Source organism: Corella eumyota, chromosome 6 (assembly GCF_963082875.1).
Source record: "Corella eumyota chromosome 6, kaCorEumy4.1, whole genome shotgun sequence".
Classification (NCBI taxonomy): Eukaryota; Metazoa; Chordata; class Ascidiacea; order Phlebobranchia; family Corellidae; genus Corella; species Corella eumyota.
The window spans coordinates 13131567-13149390 of NC_137495.1; the positions used below are offsets into that span (position 1 = coordinate 13131567).

The 17824-nt window shown below is 31.1% G+C and overlaps 2 protein-coding genes across 2 annotated transcripts; both read left to right on the forward strand.

The window, feature by feature from the left end:
- The first annotated feature begins 1695 nt into the window (after nt 1-1695).
- Nucleotides 1696-5098, forward strand: LOC145754577 (thioredoxin-like protein 4A). The gene is made up of 3 exons (XM_082570652.1): nt 1696-1824; nt 4244-4371; nt 4945-5098. Exons 1-3 carry the CDS (start codon nt 1696-1698, stop codon nt 5096-5098), a joined length of 411 nt encoding a protein of 136 aa, XP_082426778.1.
- A 248-nt stretch (nt 5099-5346) lies between these two features.
- On the forward strand, nt 5347-7279 carry LOC145755883 (3 beta-hydroxysteroid dehydrogenase type 7-like). Its single transcript, XM_082572118.1, has 6 exons — nt 5347-5449; nt 5579-5682; nt 6180-6368; nt 6563-6701; nt 6785-6843; nt 7094-7279. The coding sequence occupies exons 1-6, from the start codon at nt 5347-5349 to the stop codon at nt 7277-7279; spliced, it is 780 nt and encodes a 259-aa protein (XP_082428244.1).
- The last annotated feature ends 10545 nt before the right edge of the window (nt 7280-17824 follow it).

The following is a 17824-nucleotide window of genomic DNA, read 5'->3' on the forward strand; positions in this document are numbered from 1 at the left end:
CTACAATAAAAATGTATTTTATTGTTAATTTTTCACTTTTCTTTAATCTGTTAATTTGTTTTATTTAGTGTGATATAGTTAACCATCTTCCAGTTATAAAGTAACTAAAGCAACAAATATTGTGAGTTTCACCTTTCCATACATATTAGTAATTTAATATATTTTAAGTATTTGTTAAAATTATATTTAAAAATGTTGATAATTATATTTTATTAAAATTACACCCACTTATATTTAACTAGGTTGAGGCCCTGAAATCATTGGAAACTTTGTTCATTTGTTTGAAAAAAAAACTTTTCTGTGCAAAAAAGTAAATTAAGAAAATGAAAAAGTAGAAAAGTTATTTTTAAAGTTATTTTCATTCATTATTTGGTCTTTAGTATTTCTGTGTTGTTTACAACATGCTCTTTATTGTATAAGTGCTAATTTTAGTTTTTTTAATTCATTTTACAGTTTTATTTTCAATTATTAATTTTCATTCATTATTTGGTCTTTAATATTTCTGTGTTGTAAACAATGTGCTCAGATAAGTGCTAATTTTTACTATATTTGATTTTGTAGAAATATTGGAAATAATTTACTTCTAATGAACTGTTTTTTTATTTAAGTTTAAGATTAATTCCATTGTTAAAAAATGCATTTTAATGAGGTAGTGTGCATGTGCTTTACTAATATGTAGTTTTGTGTAGTTTTTAGTAGGAATCTTTAGGTTTTAATGTTGTTATTTTCTATATATATATTAAATGTTGGCAGGGAACCTCTCCTAATATAAAACTTTTGCATAAATGACAATATTAGACTTTATTTTACTTGTATCTTATTAATCTATAAAAACATTCAACTCTGTATTTATTGCTTTATATGTGCTACAATAGAGGCATAAAGTGCATGGCTTTAAACTTTTTTCTTGTCATATATTCAACCAGTTAAAATGAATTTTAAAGATGTATGTCAATTAGTGCAAATAATATTTTAATGAATTTTGAATCTTTTCTATTATTTGAACCCAGGATATTATTTGACTTGCAGCCACTGTTTAAGTGCTTGTATGTTATGCAAATATTAATTCTTCATCGCTTGCCAAATACTTTGTAGAAGCGATTAAAATTCTTAGTTATTCAGCAATATTGTGTTTTGTTTGTAACGATGCTTATAAGATCATGTTTAAATATCCAGCACTGTTAAATATTATTTAAAGTACTTTACTGGAACAAGTACAGTCTTAACAACCCCTTCTTTTTCCCCTTTCTTTGTCGGGTTTATTTCTTTTATTTTCCCCCTATTAATAATTATCCCACAAAATGACTTAAGCTCATACTTGGACAAATAACTTAAATTTAAGAAAAGTTGCCCATAAACAACTTGTCTTCTGGTAAGTGTATAGGGTCATCTTTAAAACAAAAAATTTACTGTTTTTTTGACAATCCTTTAAATTACATTTACAAGCCTATACTTACACACTTATTTTTAATAATATTTATCCCTTAAAATGTTTTGAGGATAAACGTTTACGCAACAACAGATGTTTTAACGAATTGGATAAACACAAAACAGCGTAAACTTTTGCTCGTACAAATTTTTAGATTTTTAGTTTTGCGAAAAATTTTACGAAATTGCACAAAATAACAAAAACAGTTTAAAAAGTTGTGTTTAAATGATATATTTGGTAGTGGTTGGTGTAGTTGAAAGGTAACCATGTCGTACATGCTTCCCCATCTTACGAACGGCTGGCAAGTCGATCAATCGATCTTAAACGACCAAGAAAAAGTTGTCGTGATTCAGTTCGGTCACGATTGGGACCCGGCCTGCATGAAAATAGACGAGGTATTGTAGAGTTACTAGATTTTATTGTTGTAGTTATTTTGGTTGGTTATTCGGTTTAACTGTTTAATTTGGCTTGACTCCGTTTACCGACTCATTTTATTATGATTATATTTGGTTTGGTATTTTGTTTAAGTTTTAGTTATAAACGACAAGACGTTAACAGTAATACTTTTATTGTAATACGGCAAAACACTTACACGGTTTGATTTAAAGTTACATTACAAGATCAGCTAGATTGCTAGACTGACGTTAAAGTTAAAGTACGGTTTGTAGGTCCAGTTATTGCGAGATGCGACGGTGGCCAACTATCGCTAGATTGGCCCGACGATGTAACGATGACCAACTATCGGTAGATTGGTGAAGAATGTTTAAATTGTTCCAGTATTTATAGCACAACCGAAAGGCAATAAAAGTTCGTTCGTTGTAAAGCCGCTGGCCTTCTACGACAGGTTACGTGGCTAATTCTCGTTAAGGGCGATTTTAGAGTGCATTGTTTGAAGTTGACGCCCGTTGTAACGAGAACAATTGTTGTACGTGTCCGGTCAATGACATTAAACTAGCTTGAACTTAGAATTGATTGTAATAGGCTTATTACAATTGATTCTACATCACCTCCCCTTGGAAAAAGTTGTGCATTCCTGGCATATGAAAATTCGGCAGAATCAATATCTTCTTCGGAAAAGCGAATGGAAATTGAGGAGTGAACTGGTTGACATGTTGCGATCTTCCTTATTCTTGAGCTGTGTCGTGGGCTTGCTTGCGACAAGTGACATTGAAAAGGGACGATGAATGAGCCTCTATGGGCGTAGTTGAGCCAGCTTGGGCGTTAAAGTAGACGAGCCATCTGTGGGCTTTGTAGACATGGACGAGTCAAATGTCGGCTTACAGGCAAGAAATAGTTGCAGTCAGAAAATCGTAGCCCGTTTGGAAGTCTGGATGAGTGCGTATGCCCCTTGTTCACCACATCTGTTTGCATCTCCAATGTTCGAGAAAATATGAGAAACTTTAGAGATTTGTTGTGCCAGAAATAAGGGTTTATGTTGTCTCGGATTATCTAAAAACAAAGTTGTTACGCTTCCTACAAAATGTAGGTTTTGGCGTTTGTTTTATTTTTGCGCTATAAAACGTTTATTTGCTGCGCTTTGTTAAAATGGCGTAATAGCCTTAGGCAGTTGCTAGTTATATTTTATTTGTGCGCGCATCAAACTAATTATATAACACTTTTATTAAGGTATTTTATTCTATATCGTAATTCGGAAGGTTAAAAATATCGAAAGGTTTAAAATATTGGAAGGTTTGAAATATCGAAAGGTTTGCGTATTCGAGGTTAATTATAGCACTCTACAACTATATTATTAACCTTTAATCACGTCGGGGTCACCATTTGTAGAGTTACTAGATTTTATTGTTGTAGTTATTTTGGTTGGTTATTCGGTTTAACTGTTTAATTTGGCTTGACTCCGTTTACCAACTCATTTTATTATGATTATATTTGGTTTGGTATTTTGTTTAAGTTTTAGTTATAAACGACAAGACGTTAACAGTAATACTTTTATTGTAATACGGCAAAACACTTACACGGTTTGATTTAAAGTTACATTACAAGATCAGCTAGATTGCTAGACTGACGTTAAAGTTAAAGTACGGTTTGTAGGTCCAGTTATTGCGAGATGCGACGGTGGCCAACTATCGCTAGATTGGCCCGACGATGTAACGATGACCAACTATCGGTAGATTGGTGAAGAATGTTTCAATTGTTCCAGTATTTATAGCACAACCGAAAGGCAATAAAAGTTCGTTCGTTGTAAAGCCGCTGGCCTTCTACGACAGGTTACGTGGCTAATTCTCGTTAAGGGCGATTTTAGAGTGCATTGTTTGAAGTTGACGCCCGTTGTAACGAGAACAATTGTTGTACGTGTCCGGTCAATGACATTAAACTAGCTTGAACTTAGAATTGATTGTAATAGGCTTATTACAATTGATTCTACAGTATTTAATGATTTTAAATATAAATAAGTTCAATAAGGTTTAAGTTTTGTTACGGCGTCGAATTTTAATATTTTCACGTATCAAGAACGATATTTTAAACAAAGTTTTAGGTAAACTAGGCATAAGTTTAATATTTTTTGCTAAAAAAGTGGATTTGTGTTATTTTCTTTACTAGACTTGTTTTCTGCGTTTAAAGAAAGTTTAATTAAAATTAATTTATTAAAGAAAATTAAGTTTTTATAGAATAATTTGCTGTGTAGTGTTAAGGTTCCATAATTTTAAATTTAAAAAAACAATATGTTTTATTGATAAAATTAAAGTTTTTTTTTGATCATTCTACGAGATATTTAATTTTGACGTTTATACAACACAAATATTTTGCTTTAGAATTCTGTATTTGACATTTTAATAAATCAACAATTATGTTTAGACCTTGTATAGTATAGCTGACAAAGTGAAGAACTTTGCTGTTGTTTACTTGGTTGACATTACTGAGGTGCCAGACTTCAACAAAATGTACGAATTATACGACCCCTGCACAACTATGTTCTTCTACAGGTTGTTGTTCACATTAAGAATGTAATTTTGTCGGCACAATAATTAAGCATTAGAAAGACTAACCCGCAGTTTGCGGTTTGATTCTTATTGGTTCAGTGAGCTAGCAATAAGGTGTAGTGGTCAGAACACTTGGCTGCACTACATAAGGTTCTGGGTTCAATCCCAACTGCTCGTATGTTGTTGCGCCCTTGAGTAAGGCGCTATAAACAGTATAAACTCCTGCTGAGCCAGCACTTAATCAGCAGCATAATTATCGGGCAATTATAATCTATAATATCCCGAACTACCAAAGGCAACTCGAGACTAGGTCGGAGTAACTGATGTTACTCTATGTTTAAGTCGCGCTTTAGACTTTCCCACATCGAGGATAAAGATATATACAAAAAAAAATATCCCGAACTACCAAAGGCAACTAAAGACTGGGTCGGGGTAACTGATGTTGCTCGTAGTTTAGGTCATGAAGTCAATCTTCCCATATTAAGAACGAATAAATACATGAAAGTTTAACAAATCAAATATTAAAATTAGGTTTAAAATATTTACAAATTATTAACTGAATAAAATTGTTTTCAGGAACAAGCACATAATGATCGATCTTGGGACGGGAAACAACAACAAGATTAACTGGCCGATGGAGGATAAACAAGAAATGATTGACATTCTACAGACAATATTTAGGAGGGCAAGAAAGGGAACGGGGTTGGTGGTTTCCCCAAAGGATTACTAAACAAAATATCAATATTAACGAGTTGGATATTCTAAAATTTATTGGTTTGTTGTCAATTTAAAAAAATGAAGTTTATTTAAAACACAAAATTTTAATAATTTAATTTTATGCGTGGTTTTAAGTATTTATATTCGATATTTTTTATAAAATTTTAATTTTTTTTTTCAATTTCTATTTGATTTATTTTTTTAGATGCCAACATGAAAGTTTAATGGATTAAGTGTGACGTCATAGATTGTAGTAGTCTCATGTCAGTTGTACAAGGATGTCATGTGGTTTTGCATATGGCCAGTGTCATCGATTACAAGGAATTAGTTCCTTGCCAAAAATTATGGAAAATAAATGTTAGAGGTAGGCATTGTGATGTCATAAATTACATCGGTGTTATATTAGAATTCGACAACATAGTTTATTTATTCTAGAACTTAAATGGTGCAGATTACTACAGCCTATTCTTTAATATATTATGACGTCATATAGGAACAATGAACGTGCTGGAGGCTTGTTGTGCAAACAATGTCGGTTATTGTCTCTACACGAGCTCAATCGAGGCTTTCGGACCAAATTTAACCATGGAACCACTAGTGGGTGCTAGTGAAGACACTATTTACTGTTACTCTTCTGTGACGTCATACAGAAGTACAAAGAAACCGCGAAGGAGCTTGTGCTGGAGTGGAACGAAAAAAAAGATGAAAAATGGAAAGATTTTAGGTAAAGTCACATTATTTTTATTTTTTTTTATGTTTTTATCCTTGATGCGAGAAAGTCGAACAAGTGTCCCAAACATAGAGTAACAATAGTTAGTTCAAACCAGTCTCAAGTTACCTGTGGTAGTTTGAGATATTATAAATAATATTTGTCCGATAACTATGCTGCTGATTAAGTGCTGGCTCAGCAGGAGTTTTATACTGTTTATAACACCTTAATCAAGGGCGCTACAGCATGAGAGTAAGGGGGATTGAATCCACGACCTTATGGTGGTGTACCAAGTGTTCTTACTACTACACCACGCTGTCGGTCTACTCGGCATATAATTGTCTGCTTTTGTTCTTTTTATTATTGACAGCATAATATTTTGTAGAAACTGGTCACATGTGCACTTAGAGGTTCTCGTATTTATGGCGAAGATGACAACTTTACCAAATCGATTCTTTTGCGCCATCTTGCGACTAAAGTAATCAAGTCTCTTATTCCACCAGAGGCGCAACAAACTCGAATGTACGTTGAAAACGTGACTTGGTGTCACATGATCGCGGCCACAAAAATGCAGGTAAACAAAACTTAGTTGTTCACTGCTTTAATATTGGGTTAGTGTGCAAAAGGTTTCTGGTTCGAGCACCACCACAGCCGTATATAAGTTCGGTTGTAACTAATATGTCTCTGCATGTTCTTACTGAAAGATTAGGTTTTAAGTTTAGTGAAAAATATTGGTTTATGTTTAATTTAAGTTTATTAATTTCAAAGAAATTAACTTGTACTCTGACTATAACTTATATTGTACAGGAGTCCCCTTCTTTGGTTGGGGGAAACACCTACTTTCTGTGTGACGAAACCCCAGAATTATCCTACCTGAGATTGAACTTGAAATTCTACGAGCATTTGAGTTTCACCATCCACAAGAGGGAGCCATTGTTGCCATTTTAGTTGTTTATCCTCATTTCAACGTTGGTTGTTTGGTGTTGTCAGGTGCTGGGTTGGTTTGGGATCAAAAAAGAGGTGCTGGTTGGTTTGGGATCAAAAAAGAGGTAAATTTTAGCTGGGTTACTGTCATAAAGGTTTTACTTAAAAACTTATGCGCAAAAACACCATTTTACCAAAAACATTGACCTAAATTTTGGTTAAATGTTGTTTTCTAAAACTTATCCCTTTGAAATAAACCTCATATCTATTTGGATAATACTTTGGTAACGAGGGTCAGAATGTTAAGTTATTGCAAGTGTTAAACATTTATTTCATGTATAATACTTTTAATGACAACTATTTTGTGATTTTTAGCCCAATATTACACCAAACATGGCCAAGTTGTCCTGCACAAGATTCACCGTCTCCAATCGAAAGTTTGTGGAACATTTTGGCTACAAACCAAAGTATAGTTGGCCTGAATCGTTGAATATAATGAAGGAATATGTGAACAAGAATGTAAATGAAGTAGAAAATAATAACTTGAATAAAATAGATTAATTTATATTTATGTGATTCGATTTTGTTGGAATGTTTGTATTAGAATTTTTATTGTGAATTAAAATAAAGACAACGTGCAATAAACTTGAAGTTTTAAGTCGAGGATAAATTATAAAAATATGTTTTGCCAGTTATGACGTCGGTCGTAAATACGTCATCCACTCTATGTATATAAACAGCTAACCCACGTGCCGAGTTATTTAAAGTTGGAGATTTTGGCTCGAAGCTTGTTTGTGTGTGAGTTCGTGGCTAGTGACTTTAAATTGGTAAATTGAAATTTAATTTTAAAAGGCAGCTGTTTTTAATAGGGGATTAGCGTATGGCTGTTATATTTATTAAACGAATTAGCTTCAAATTTTTTGCATGCACGAGTTCTTGTCATGAATTAGCGTCAATTTTTTTGCATGCACTGTTTCTTGTCAAAAATTGCCCTATTGTTCAGACTAGATTGTGCTCATTCATTTAAACACAGAATGACAAAATTGTTAGTTAATATTCCATTGGGTAAAGTTGGTTAATATTCCATTGGGTAAAGTTGGTTAATATTCCATTTTGTCAAAAAAGATACAACTTAGTATTATAACTATGCTGGCAGAGCAGTGGTTAAGTGAGGTGCTTTAAACGATATAAACTTATCATGACCCAAAACCAATCAGCAGTTTAATAACCCGGCATTTTTATCAATAATATTTTAAACTATCAAAGTTAACTTGAGACTGGGTCAGGGTAAATAATGTTACTGTATGTTTAGGCTATAAATCGTTCTTTCTATATCCAAATTAAATAAATAATAAAAAAAAATTTTGTGAACAAAAAAAAATTTAATCTATATAATTTTAAACTGGTGTAATCCAAATACTTTTTGTTTATTTTTTAGGTAATCTACTATAAATTCTTTTTAAGCATCTGCTTGTTTTAGTGAAATGATTTTCTGTGTTTTCAAACTTTTATCATGGAAGAAACCGATTAATCAAATGATCCAGGGTTGCTAGGCAATTGTAATCCAGAGGTTTCAAACTTTGACGAAACAGGTTCACCAAATCTAAGTGATCCATTGCCAATCGATAATGATCCAGAGTTGCCAAACAATAATGATCCAGAGTTGCTAATCAATAATGATCCAGAGTTGCCAATCGATAATGATCCAGAGTTGTCAATCAATAATGATCCAGAGTTGCCAGTCAATAATGATCCAGAGTTGCCAGATGTAAATGTTCCAGAGTTGCCAGATGTTAATGATCCAGATCTAGGTTCCAATTCCCAGGTATTTTAGAGCATCTTAAAAAAAATTATTTTTTAGTTTAAAATTTAAAATTCAGTAAGTGGGTTTAGATCCTAAAAACCACTTAAAAATGTTTGACCTTTTTACATTAAAACTTTTAAATAAACATTGATCTTGTGGTGATCACTATGTGCCAGAGGTTTTGGCCTGTGAATCACATGGAAAGTTTGCATCGTAAAGTCCAAGTGTAATGTCGGCATTTGTAAAGTCTGACTTATAAAAATATTTTGATCTATATATGCTGGTTTTTGGAATATATAAATTTAGTTTGATTTTGCTACAAAAACATAATTTAAAATAAACTAAAGAGAAATGCATTTTGCCTGCAATAATTCTCGACTTAATGCTTTCGGCCTGCAATATTGTTTGACTGTTCCTTTTGTGTGTCAGTGTAAACCGTATTTTTTTTTTTACCATAAAGTGCTTGTTTTTAATTTTTTCTAAGTTTGGATTTTAAGGCATAAATAAAACTTAGTCTCGCTTTATCTTACCAAAGGATTAAAATTTTTTTTAAATGTTGTATTCTTTGCAATTTATATTTTTGTTAGGTGAAAAAACTTGCAAGCTTAAAACGTCGAACTTTATGTCGTTCTAAATTTTCTCACATTTTTTATGACCGAAACATATGGCCTTTTAAACTTAAATAATACTATTGCTTAAATAACTAACACACTGTTTGTAAAACCTATCTTATAAATTCTTATTCGGATTTAAAACATGCCATAAATATTAATCTTAATTAAATGATTTAAAACATGCCATAAATATTAATCTTAACACAAATATTTTAAAAATGTTATGGCATGGTCACCAAACTCGATACAGTATAAATTAATATTAATTACAATGGAATAAAATACATTTTAAAGAAATACACACAGGAAAATTAAAATAAAATAAATTCAAGAAGTAAACGAAATAACAAAACAAAATTTTATATTTAAAAAAAATATTTCAATTTAAAGCTATTATTGAGGTAAATTGTTCAAAGAAATTTTTTTCAATAGTTTAGTAATAAAATAAGCTTTAAAAGTTCTTTTCTCGTAAATAATAAAATGAGCTATAAAATTTGTTTTCGCATGTTAGCTAGTAATAAATCAAGCCATAAAAATAGTTTTTGCGTAAGTCAGGTAATAAAACTTGTTTTTCAATGATTTAGTTATAAATTTAGCTATACTTGTTTTAATGTTACATATTTGTTAAAATTTTAAAAATGAGAAAAAAATCCAAAACTTTAACACACTTTAAGCATTTATAAATCTTTTTTAAAAACAATTTGTACAATAAATAACTGCTTTAAAAGTGGTGTATATATTGTTAAATCATATAATAATTCTGTTGTGTTTTATTTATAGTATACTTATTTATTTTATTTTCATGCATGACTAGTTGCTTTGTTATTTTATGCATGACTGATTTTCCTACTTTTTACCATACTTTTGTGTTACTTAAAGTCATTTAGTTTTCATCTTGGTTGTGAGAAGACCTTTCTTTGTTAAGTTCTATTCTAGTGCATGAGTATGTTATGTTCTTTTAATGTTTCTAATTTATGTTGTATTCTATTTGAATAAGGTTTATGTTTAATAAATCATTTAAGTTAACAATGGTAGCAGAGGATGGTTGGTTGTTAATTGGAATTTGAAATGGCAACTGTTAGTAAAAAAGCGCCTCCAAAGTTTGGAAAGAATGTTCCATATGAAGTATGGAGAAGAAAGATTGCCATGTGGCAACTTGTCACATCAGTTGACAAGAAGGAACAAGCCATTATTGTTCTTCTAGAAGCTCTGGAAGGAAATGTTAGAGCTGAAAAGGCAGTTTCTGAATTAGGAACTGAAGACCTTCATAGTAATGATGGAATGACCAAGTTGTTAATAAAGTTAGACTTGGCATTCAAGAATGAGAAGGCAGATGATGCTTATAATGCATATCAAAAATTTAACAACTTTAAAAAAAGTGAAGGCATGACAATGTCAGATTATATTCTGGAATATGAACATTTATATCATGGGATGTCTGTTTATGATATGAAACTACCTGATACAATATTAGGTTTTAAACTGATAGATCATGCTGGTCTTTCTGACACTGAAAGACAGTTAGTTCTCACCATGGGCAGTGACTTGAAATTTTCTAGTTTAAAATCTGCTTTAAAAAGAATTTTCGACAAGGTTACTGAGTCCACTTCATGTATTAAGATCAAAGAAGAAGTATTTTATTCAAAACAACCAGAAAATTCTTTTAAAAATTTTAGAAAAACTGGGCAATACAGTAATTCAAACTTTAATTTCAAAAGAAAGCTAAATAAGTTAGATAAATTTGGAAATGTTACCAGATGCATGATTTGTGATTCCAAAATGCATTGGGCTGCAAAGTGTCCCCATCGGTTTCGTGATGGAGCAGTTAACATTGTAACATGCCCAGCTAAGTCTGAGGTTGTAGATGTTGTTTTGATGAACGACAACATTGAATCAGAAATTTTTGTTAGTGTAAAAAGTAGTCCAAGCAAAACAAGCTTTCGATTTGGAGATGGAAGAAGAATATTTTCATTCATGAAGGCAAGAATACCAGCTTTAGTTGGAGAAAAATTTTGTTATATTGAGGTTGAAGTCGTACGAGATAATCTTCCTTTACTGCTTAGTAAGTCATCATTGAAGAAAGCAAACGCAAAAATTGATTTAAGTGACGATAAAGCTGAAATATTTGGGAAGGAAGTATATTTGAATTTGTCAACAAGCGGCCATTATTGCATTGAAATTGCTCCTCGGTCACTTGATTCTGATATGCTAAAGGAAGAAGATGTTCTGTTATTAAATTTTAATGCAATGTCTTTAAACGATAAAAGAAAAAAAATTCTTAAATTACATAAGCAATTTGGTCATGCTTCAGGAGATTATTTAAAACGACTTTTAAAAGATGTTAATGTCCTTACTAAGGATTTGTCGGATGTTATTGACAATGAGATTTCCAAGTGTGACATTTGTTTACGGTTTAAACGCAATCCTTCAAAACCCTGTGTTGGACTTTCCTGCGCTAGAAAATTTAATTCAACTGTTGCAATAGATCTTCACGAACTTGATCGTAATGTCTGGTATTTTCATATGATTGATGTCTTTACACGATATAGCAATGCTGTGGTTATTGAAAGAAAAACATCTGGTACAATTGTTAAAAATTTTCTCAAGTATTGGGTGAGTTTGTTTGGTGCACCGGAAAACGTTCTTAGTGATAATGATCGAGAGTTTAATAACTCTGAGTTTCAAGACATGTGTGAAAATTTTAACATCTCTGTGATAACCACTCCTTCTTATTCTCCTTGGTCAAATGGTGTTTGTGAAAGACATAATGGAATACTTACAGATATGATTTTAAAACTTAAAAATGATGTAAACTGTGATTGGGATACCGCTGTTGCTTGGGCATTAAGTGCTAAGAACTCCTTAATAAATAATTATGGTTTTAGTCCAAATCAGTTAGTTTTTGGTCAAAACACAAGGTTGCCTACAAATTTAACTAATGACCTTCCAGCATTAGAAGGGGAAACGAAGAGCCGTCATGTTGGAGAAACATTTCTGCATTGCTCGATGCTAGGCGATTGTTTATTGCGGCTGAATCTTCAGAAAAATTAAAACGAGCATTAAGAATGCAAACTCGACAAACCAGAGAAAGTTTTTGTATTGGTGACAAAGTTTATTACAAACTAGAAGATATTAATTTGTGGAAAGGACCTGCTACGGTCTTGGGTCAAGATGGTTCAGTTGTCTTTATGAGGCATGGTGGACAGCACATTAAAGCTCATAGTTGTCGGGTACAACCAATTGACTCTGATAATTTAGATCCTTTAGAGATAAAAGAAAGTAAGAAAAAAAGGGAGAAAAACAATGGGTCAATTTTGAAAAGGTTACACACTTAAAGCTGTTAGAGAATAGTGAATCAAATGCGGTTGTTTCAGAAGAAATTCATCACTTATCAACAGATTTGTTTAATGATGCTAAAGAATGTGAACTAAAAAGTTGGAAAGAAAATGATGTTTATGAGGAAGTTCCATTCAATGGTCAACACTGTATATCTGTTAGATGGATAAGTTCATGTAAGTATAAAAATGGACAACAGGTTTAAAAGGCTCGTCTTGTAGCTAGAGGATTTGAGGAATTTGATCGCAATATTTTAGATAAGGAAAGCCCAACTTGCTCTAAGGATTCTCTGAGAACAATAATTTCTATTTTTCAGCAAAAACAATGGACATTAAGAAGCATGGACATTAAGACAGCTTTCTTGCAAGGAAAACTGGTTAATCGGGATATTTTTCTTAAACCACCCAAAGAAGCAGATTGTTCAACCGATTGTGTCTGGAAATTGCGAAAGTGTGTGTACGGCCTAAATGATGCTTCTAAACTGTGGTATAATCGGGTTAAGAATTTTATGGTATCTGCAAAGGGAAATATTTTAAAACTAGACCCAGCTGTATTTTATTGGCATTGTGGAGTTGAACTGCAAGGTATCATATGTGTATATGTTGATGATTTTCTATGGGGTGGAACTGAAAGTTTTAGGAATTCAGTTATAAATGATCTTAGAAACACATTTCAAATTGGTAAGGAAACCGAAACAAAATTTAAATATATAGGATTAGAAGTACAACAAATTGAAAATAAGGTTTTGATTACTCAGAAAGACTACACAAACAACTTGAAGCCTATAGAAGTTGAAGTCTCAAAAAGACAGTTTCCTGAAAAAGATTTAACAATTATGGAACAAAATTTACTAAGATCAAAGATTGGACAACTGCTTTGGCTAAGCAGTCAAACAAGGCCTGAAATAAGTTTTTACTTGCAACCAATTTTAAAGAAGCGAAAATTAAAGATCTTATTGCGTGTAATAAAGTTATTCGAAAGGTAAAATCTTATCAATCAGGTATTGTGTTTAAAAACTTGGGTAATTCTGAAAATTTGCGATTGGTTGTGTATACTAATGCTGCTTTCGGAAATTTAACAAATGGTGGAAGTCAAGGCGCATACCTTATATTTCTTGTTGGAGAGAACAACAGTTGCAATTTACTAAGCTGGCAATCAAGAAAAATAAGACGAATTACAAGAAGTACTTTAGCAGCTGAGACTTTGGCTTTAATGGATGGCATTGATGGAGCTATATTTATACGTTCAGTGTTTACAGAACTATTTTATGGAAAAATTAAAAATGACTTGCTTCCTATAGCGGCCATCACAGATAGCCGCTCTGTATATGATGCATCACAATCTATTAAAAGTGTGACAGACAAACGGTTACGCATAGATGTTGGAGCCATACGTGAGATGATTGAAAACAGAAATATAAGTTCAATTAATTGGGTTAATACCAAAAATCAATTGGCTGATTGTTTAACCAAAACTGGTGTTAATACTTTAAGCCTTTTAGAGGTTTTAAACACTGGATTCTTACCAATTAACTAAAAAAAAAAAAACATAATGAATTTGTTAAATCATATAATAATTCTGTTGTGTTTTATTTATAGTATACTTATTTATTTTATTTTCATGCATGACTAGTTGCTTTGTTATTTTATGCATGACTGATTTTCCTACTTTTTACCATACTTTTGTGTTACTTAAAGTCATTTAGTTTTCACCTTGGTTGTGAGAAGACCTTTCTATGTTAAGTTCTATTCTAGTGCATGAGTATGTTATGTTCTTTTAATGTTTCTAATTTATGTTGTATTCTATTTGAATAAGGTTTATGTTTAATAAATCATTTAAGTTAACATATATAAATATGAAAAATGTTACGTTTTTTTATTATAAAATTAAAAGATTGTAAAAAATGTTGTTTAATTTATACTGTTATATCAGTGAGAATATTTGCTTCCTTGAGGTTGCTATTTTTACATGAGATATTTGGGGTATTTTTTCAAATAAAATGGAAAGAACCTGTTAAGATAGAGCCGCGCTTAATTGAATTAACATTTTTTTGTAGTTATTACCCACCTGCTAAATTATATTCTTTTTAACCGGTCTATGTGATCACAAATACAGTGATTTTTAGTGCAAAAGAGACCAAAATTACTGATTTACTTATTTTAAAACGTTACGTTTATTTAATTTTTTTCTAATTTTTATTTTACAGAACTTGCAAGCAGGATCAGTTAGTGTAAATGTTTCTGGTGGCGATTTTGCTGAAATTTCAAGGAATTTGCCTCCAAGTAAGTTTTTTGTTTTTTAATTTAATATGATTGGGTTTGCCTGACTATAGAAACCAGCCCGAGTCTTAATTTATTTATAGACTTAAGAAAAACATTATTCTGTGCCACATCATGGTAACTGTTTATTTTTCAATATAGATGCTGTGGTACATATACATATTCCACAAGTCAACGTAATTCGGGAAGTTCATCAAAACGAGATAACTCAAAACATTACTCACCATAAGCAATATGGTGGAGCATTCATGCCTGGGGCTTCAATATACGATTCTACATTTCCTCAAACAGGTATTTTCAAGTTATTTTTACAATACAAAATTATATTCCGAAAATTGCATTTTTGATCTGATAGAAGAGTTTAAAAACACTTATTTGTGCTAGTAAATTATTAACCTTATATTGTTAAATTATATTTGATTTTTATAAATTTATTCAATAATCAGAATTAAAAGATATGTAAATGGGGTTGTGTATAAAATATAAAACAATTTAAATATAAAAAAGGGATAAAACAATTTAAATATAAACGAGGTGTTAACTGTTATACCGCCTTTTAGATATTTCATCAAACTGATTGAATTTTTTACCTAACTAAAGAAATTTCAGTTGTTTGTGATGCAAAATTAAATGATAATTACAATCAGGACTGTTAGAATGTGCAGTTAGAGTCAGTTTGTTTCCCTTTACGATGTCTGGTTTTATTTTAAATCGGCAGCGTGTTGTACTGGTCAAAACACTTCCTACACTTCAAAACACTCCCTACACTACATGAGGTTCAGTCCTTGATGTTCTCATGATGTAACACTCTTAAATAAGGGGCTATAAACGGTATAAACTTCTGTTGAGCCAGCACTTAAGTAGCAGCTTAATTATCGGGCAATCATAATCTATAATATTCCAATCTTGCGCATTCGACCTTCTTACTTTGAGAATAAAGATGTTTACAAAAACAAATTGTAATTGATTTTTACTTTCAACACAACATTAGGGGTTTCCCAACTTATTTTTGTATTATAAAGTTTATTTAATTATAAATCATAGTCTAAAAATAAACTCTATATTAACCCAATTTTATTTACATTAAAGGTTTCACTTCAAATGAAAATAAACAGCAAAGATCCTCTGCTTTAAATCAGGTTTGAATTTTAAAGTTCTTAATAAAATGTTGGGGTCACGTATGTTGTCCGGTTTTAGACAAAACATAATTACATTACAGCTCTCCTAAATTCTCTTATCTGATTTACAATGCTAAAGAATTCTTACGTAAGGAGAATGGTTCGTCAGAATTCTTTGCTATGGTTAACGGAATGTTGTTTTTTTTGTTGGAGGAATGTTTTTTTTTTGTTCTGCTAATTAACAACAAACTTATTAGGGTTGGGGTAAGGGTATATATATTTGAATACCTAAATGATGTCTGCAGGGTTCGAGAGAATTCTCTCTTATGGTAAACGGAACATTGTTTTGTCTAGTGCCGGACAACATACGTTATCCAACTGTTGTTATATTTATACTAAAGGACCCAGTTTAAAAACTGATATCGATTGGGTCATAAGACCTTGTTCAACTGCTTGTAGTTTTTCAAACTAAGTTCTTATTTATTTTCAGAAACAACCTGAAGAATCACAAACTTTAGATCCATGTGAGGTTGATCCCAAACCAAGAAGAAGACAAAATAAAGGTAAGTTTTGTTCTTGTTTATTTCATAGAAGTGTTCGTGATATTGTTTAAAGATCCTTGCTTGTCTATGATCTGTCTATGATAATATAAATATATCATCTGGTCAAAAAAATTATATAATTCTAAACACTGATTTAGTTTGGGTTTAGTAACTGTAGAATTAGGCTGTAAAGTCAACTTTTAACAATCATTAAAATGTTTAATTGTCACTAATCTTATTATTAACATAAAAAATGTCGGTTGTTGTAAAATATTTATTACCATTCGAAACTAACTTTTTAGGTTTAAAGTAATTATAGGTGGGCACACCTAACCTAAAAAGTAACTTTGTTAAATGGTTATTTGTTACAAAACATATTAACTTGTTATCACTGCTTAGTTATTGATAACCATTAACTAAAAATTTAAATAAAACAAACAAAGAACATTCCTATTTTTATAAGTAGAATAATTTAAACCAAGTTGATATTTTAACTAAACTAATGTAAGTTTAAAAATATTTAAAGCTGGCATGGAGATCAGATAACAACATCCAGTTGGCAGTTACATACACTGTTACATTATTTAAAAAATGGCACTGTTTAAACCCAAAAAATCGGCGATATTTTTCATATATTCTACCCCTTCTTAGCATGGTTTACTAGTAAAAAAAATAAGATTAATGAACTTATATTAAAAAAAGCGTAATGCAACGGAGATTAATAAGTTTAATATCGATTTTTAAAGTTAACTTTGTTAATTAACAATTAACAGATTATTGGGATCTTAAGTATAATACCACCTGTAAGAAACACTATTTTAATCCAATATTATTTACTTTAAAAGGTTCTACTTCTAATGAAAATGTACAACTGAGATCCTCCGCTTCAAATCAGGTTTTAACTTTAAAGTTGTCAATAAATATAAGCATGTTTAAACTAAATAACAGTGTTTAAATATTGTTTATAATAATTAATAAAATTTTGGACTTAGTTTGAATAATAAATATAACTGGTAATTATAAAAAAGTCTTTGTAGTTACTTAACCACAATTTTACTGTTTATAAAGGAACAACCTGAAGAATCACAAACTCCAGATCCACATGAGGTTGATCCAGAACCAAGAAGAAGACAAAATGAAGGTGATTTTCAATCTTGTTTATAATATGGAAGTGTTTTGGTTTATGTTTATCTTTGATACAACTAGACTGACTCCACACTCCAATCTTGCATCGAATGTAAATGTCTTTATTACGTTAGGTAATTTTAATCTGCTTATGTATTTAGTAAAAGCAAAAGTGACTAAGTTTGTCACTAACAAAATAACACTTTAAGATAGATGCAGATGGGATTAAACCTTAAACCTTGTGCGGTAATACCTAGTCATATAACCACTGGTTATATCACTACATAA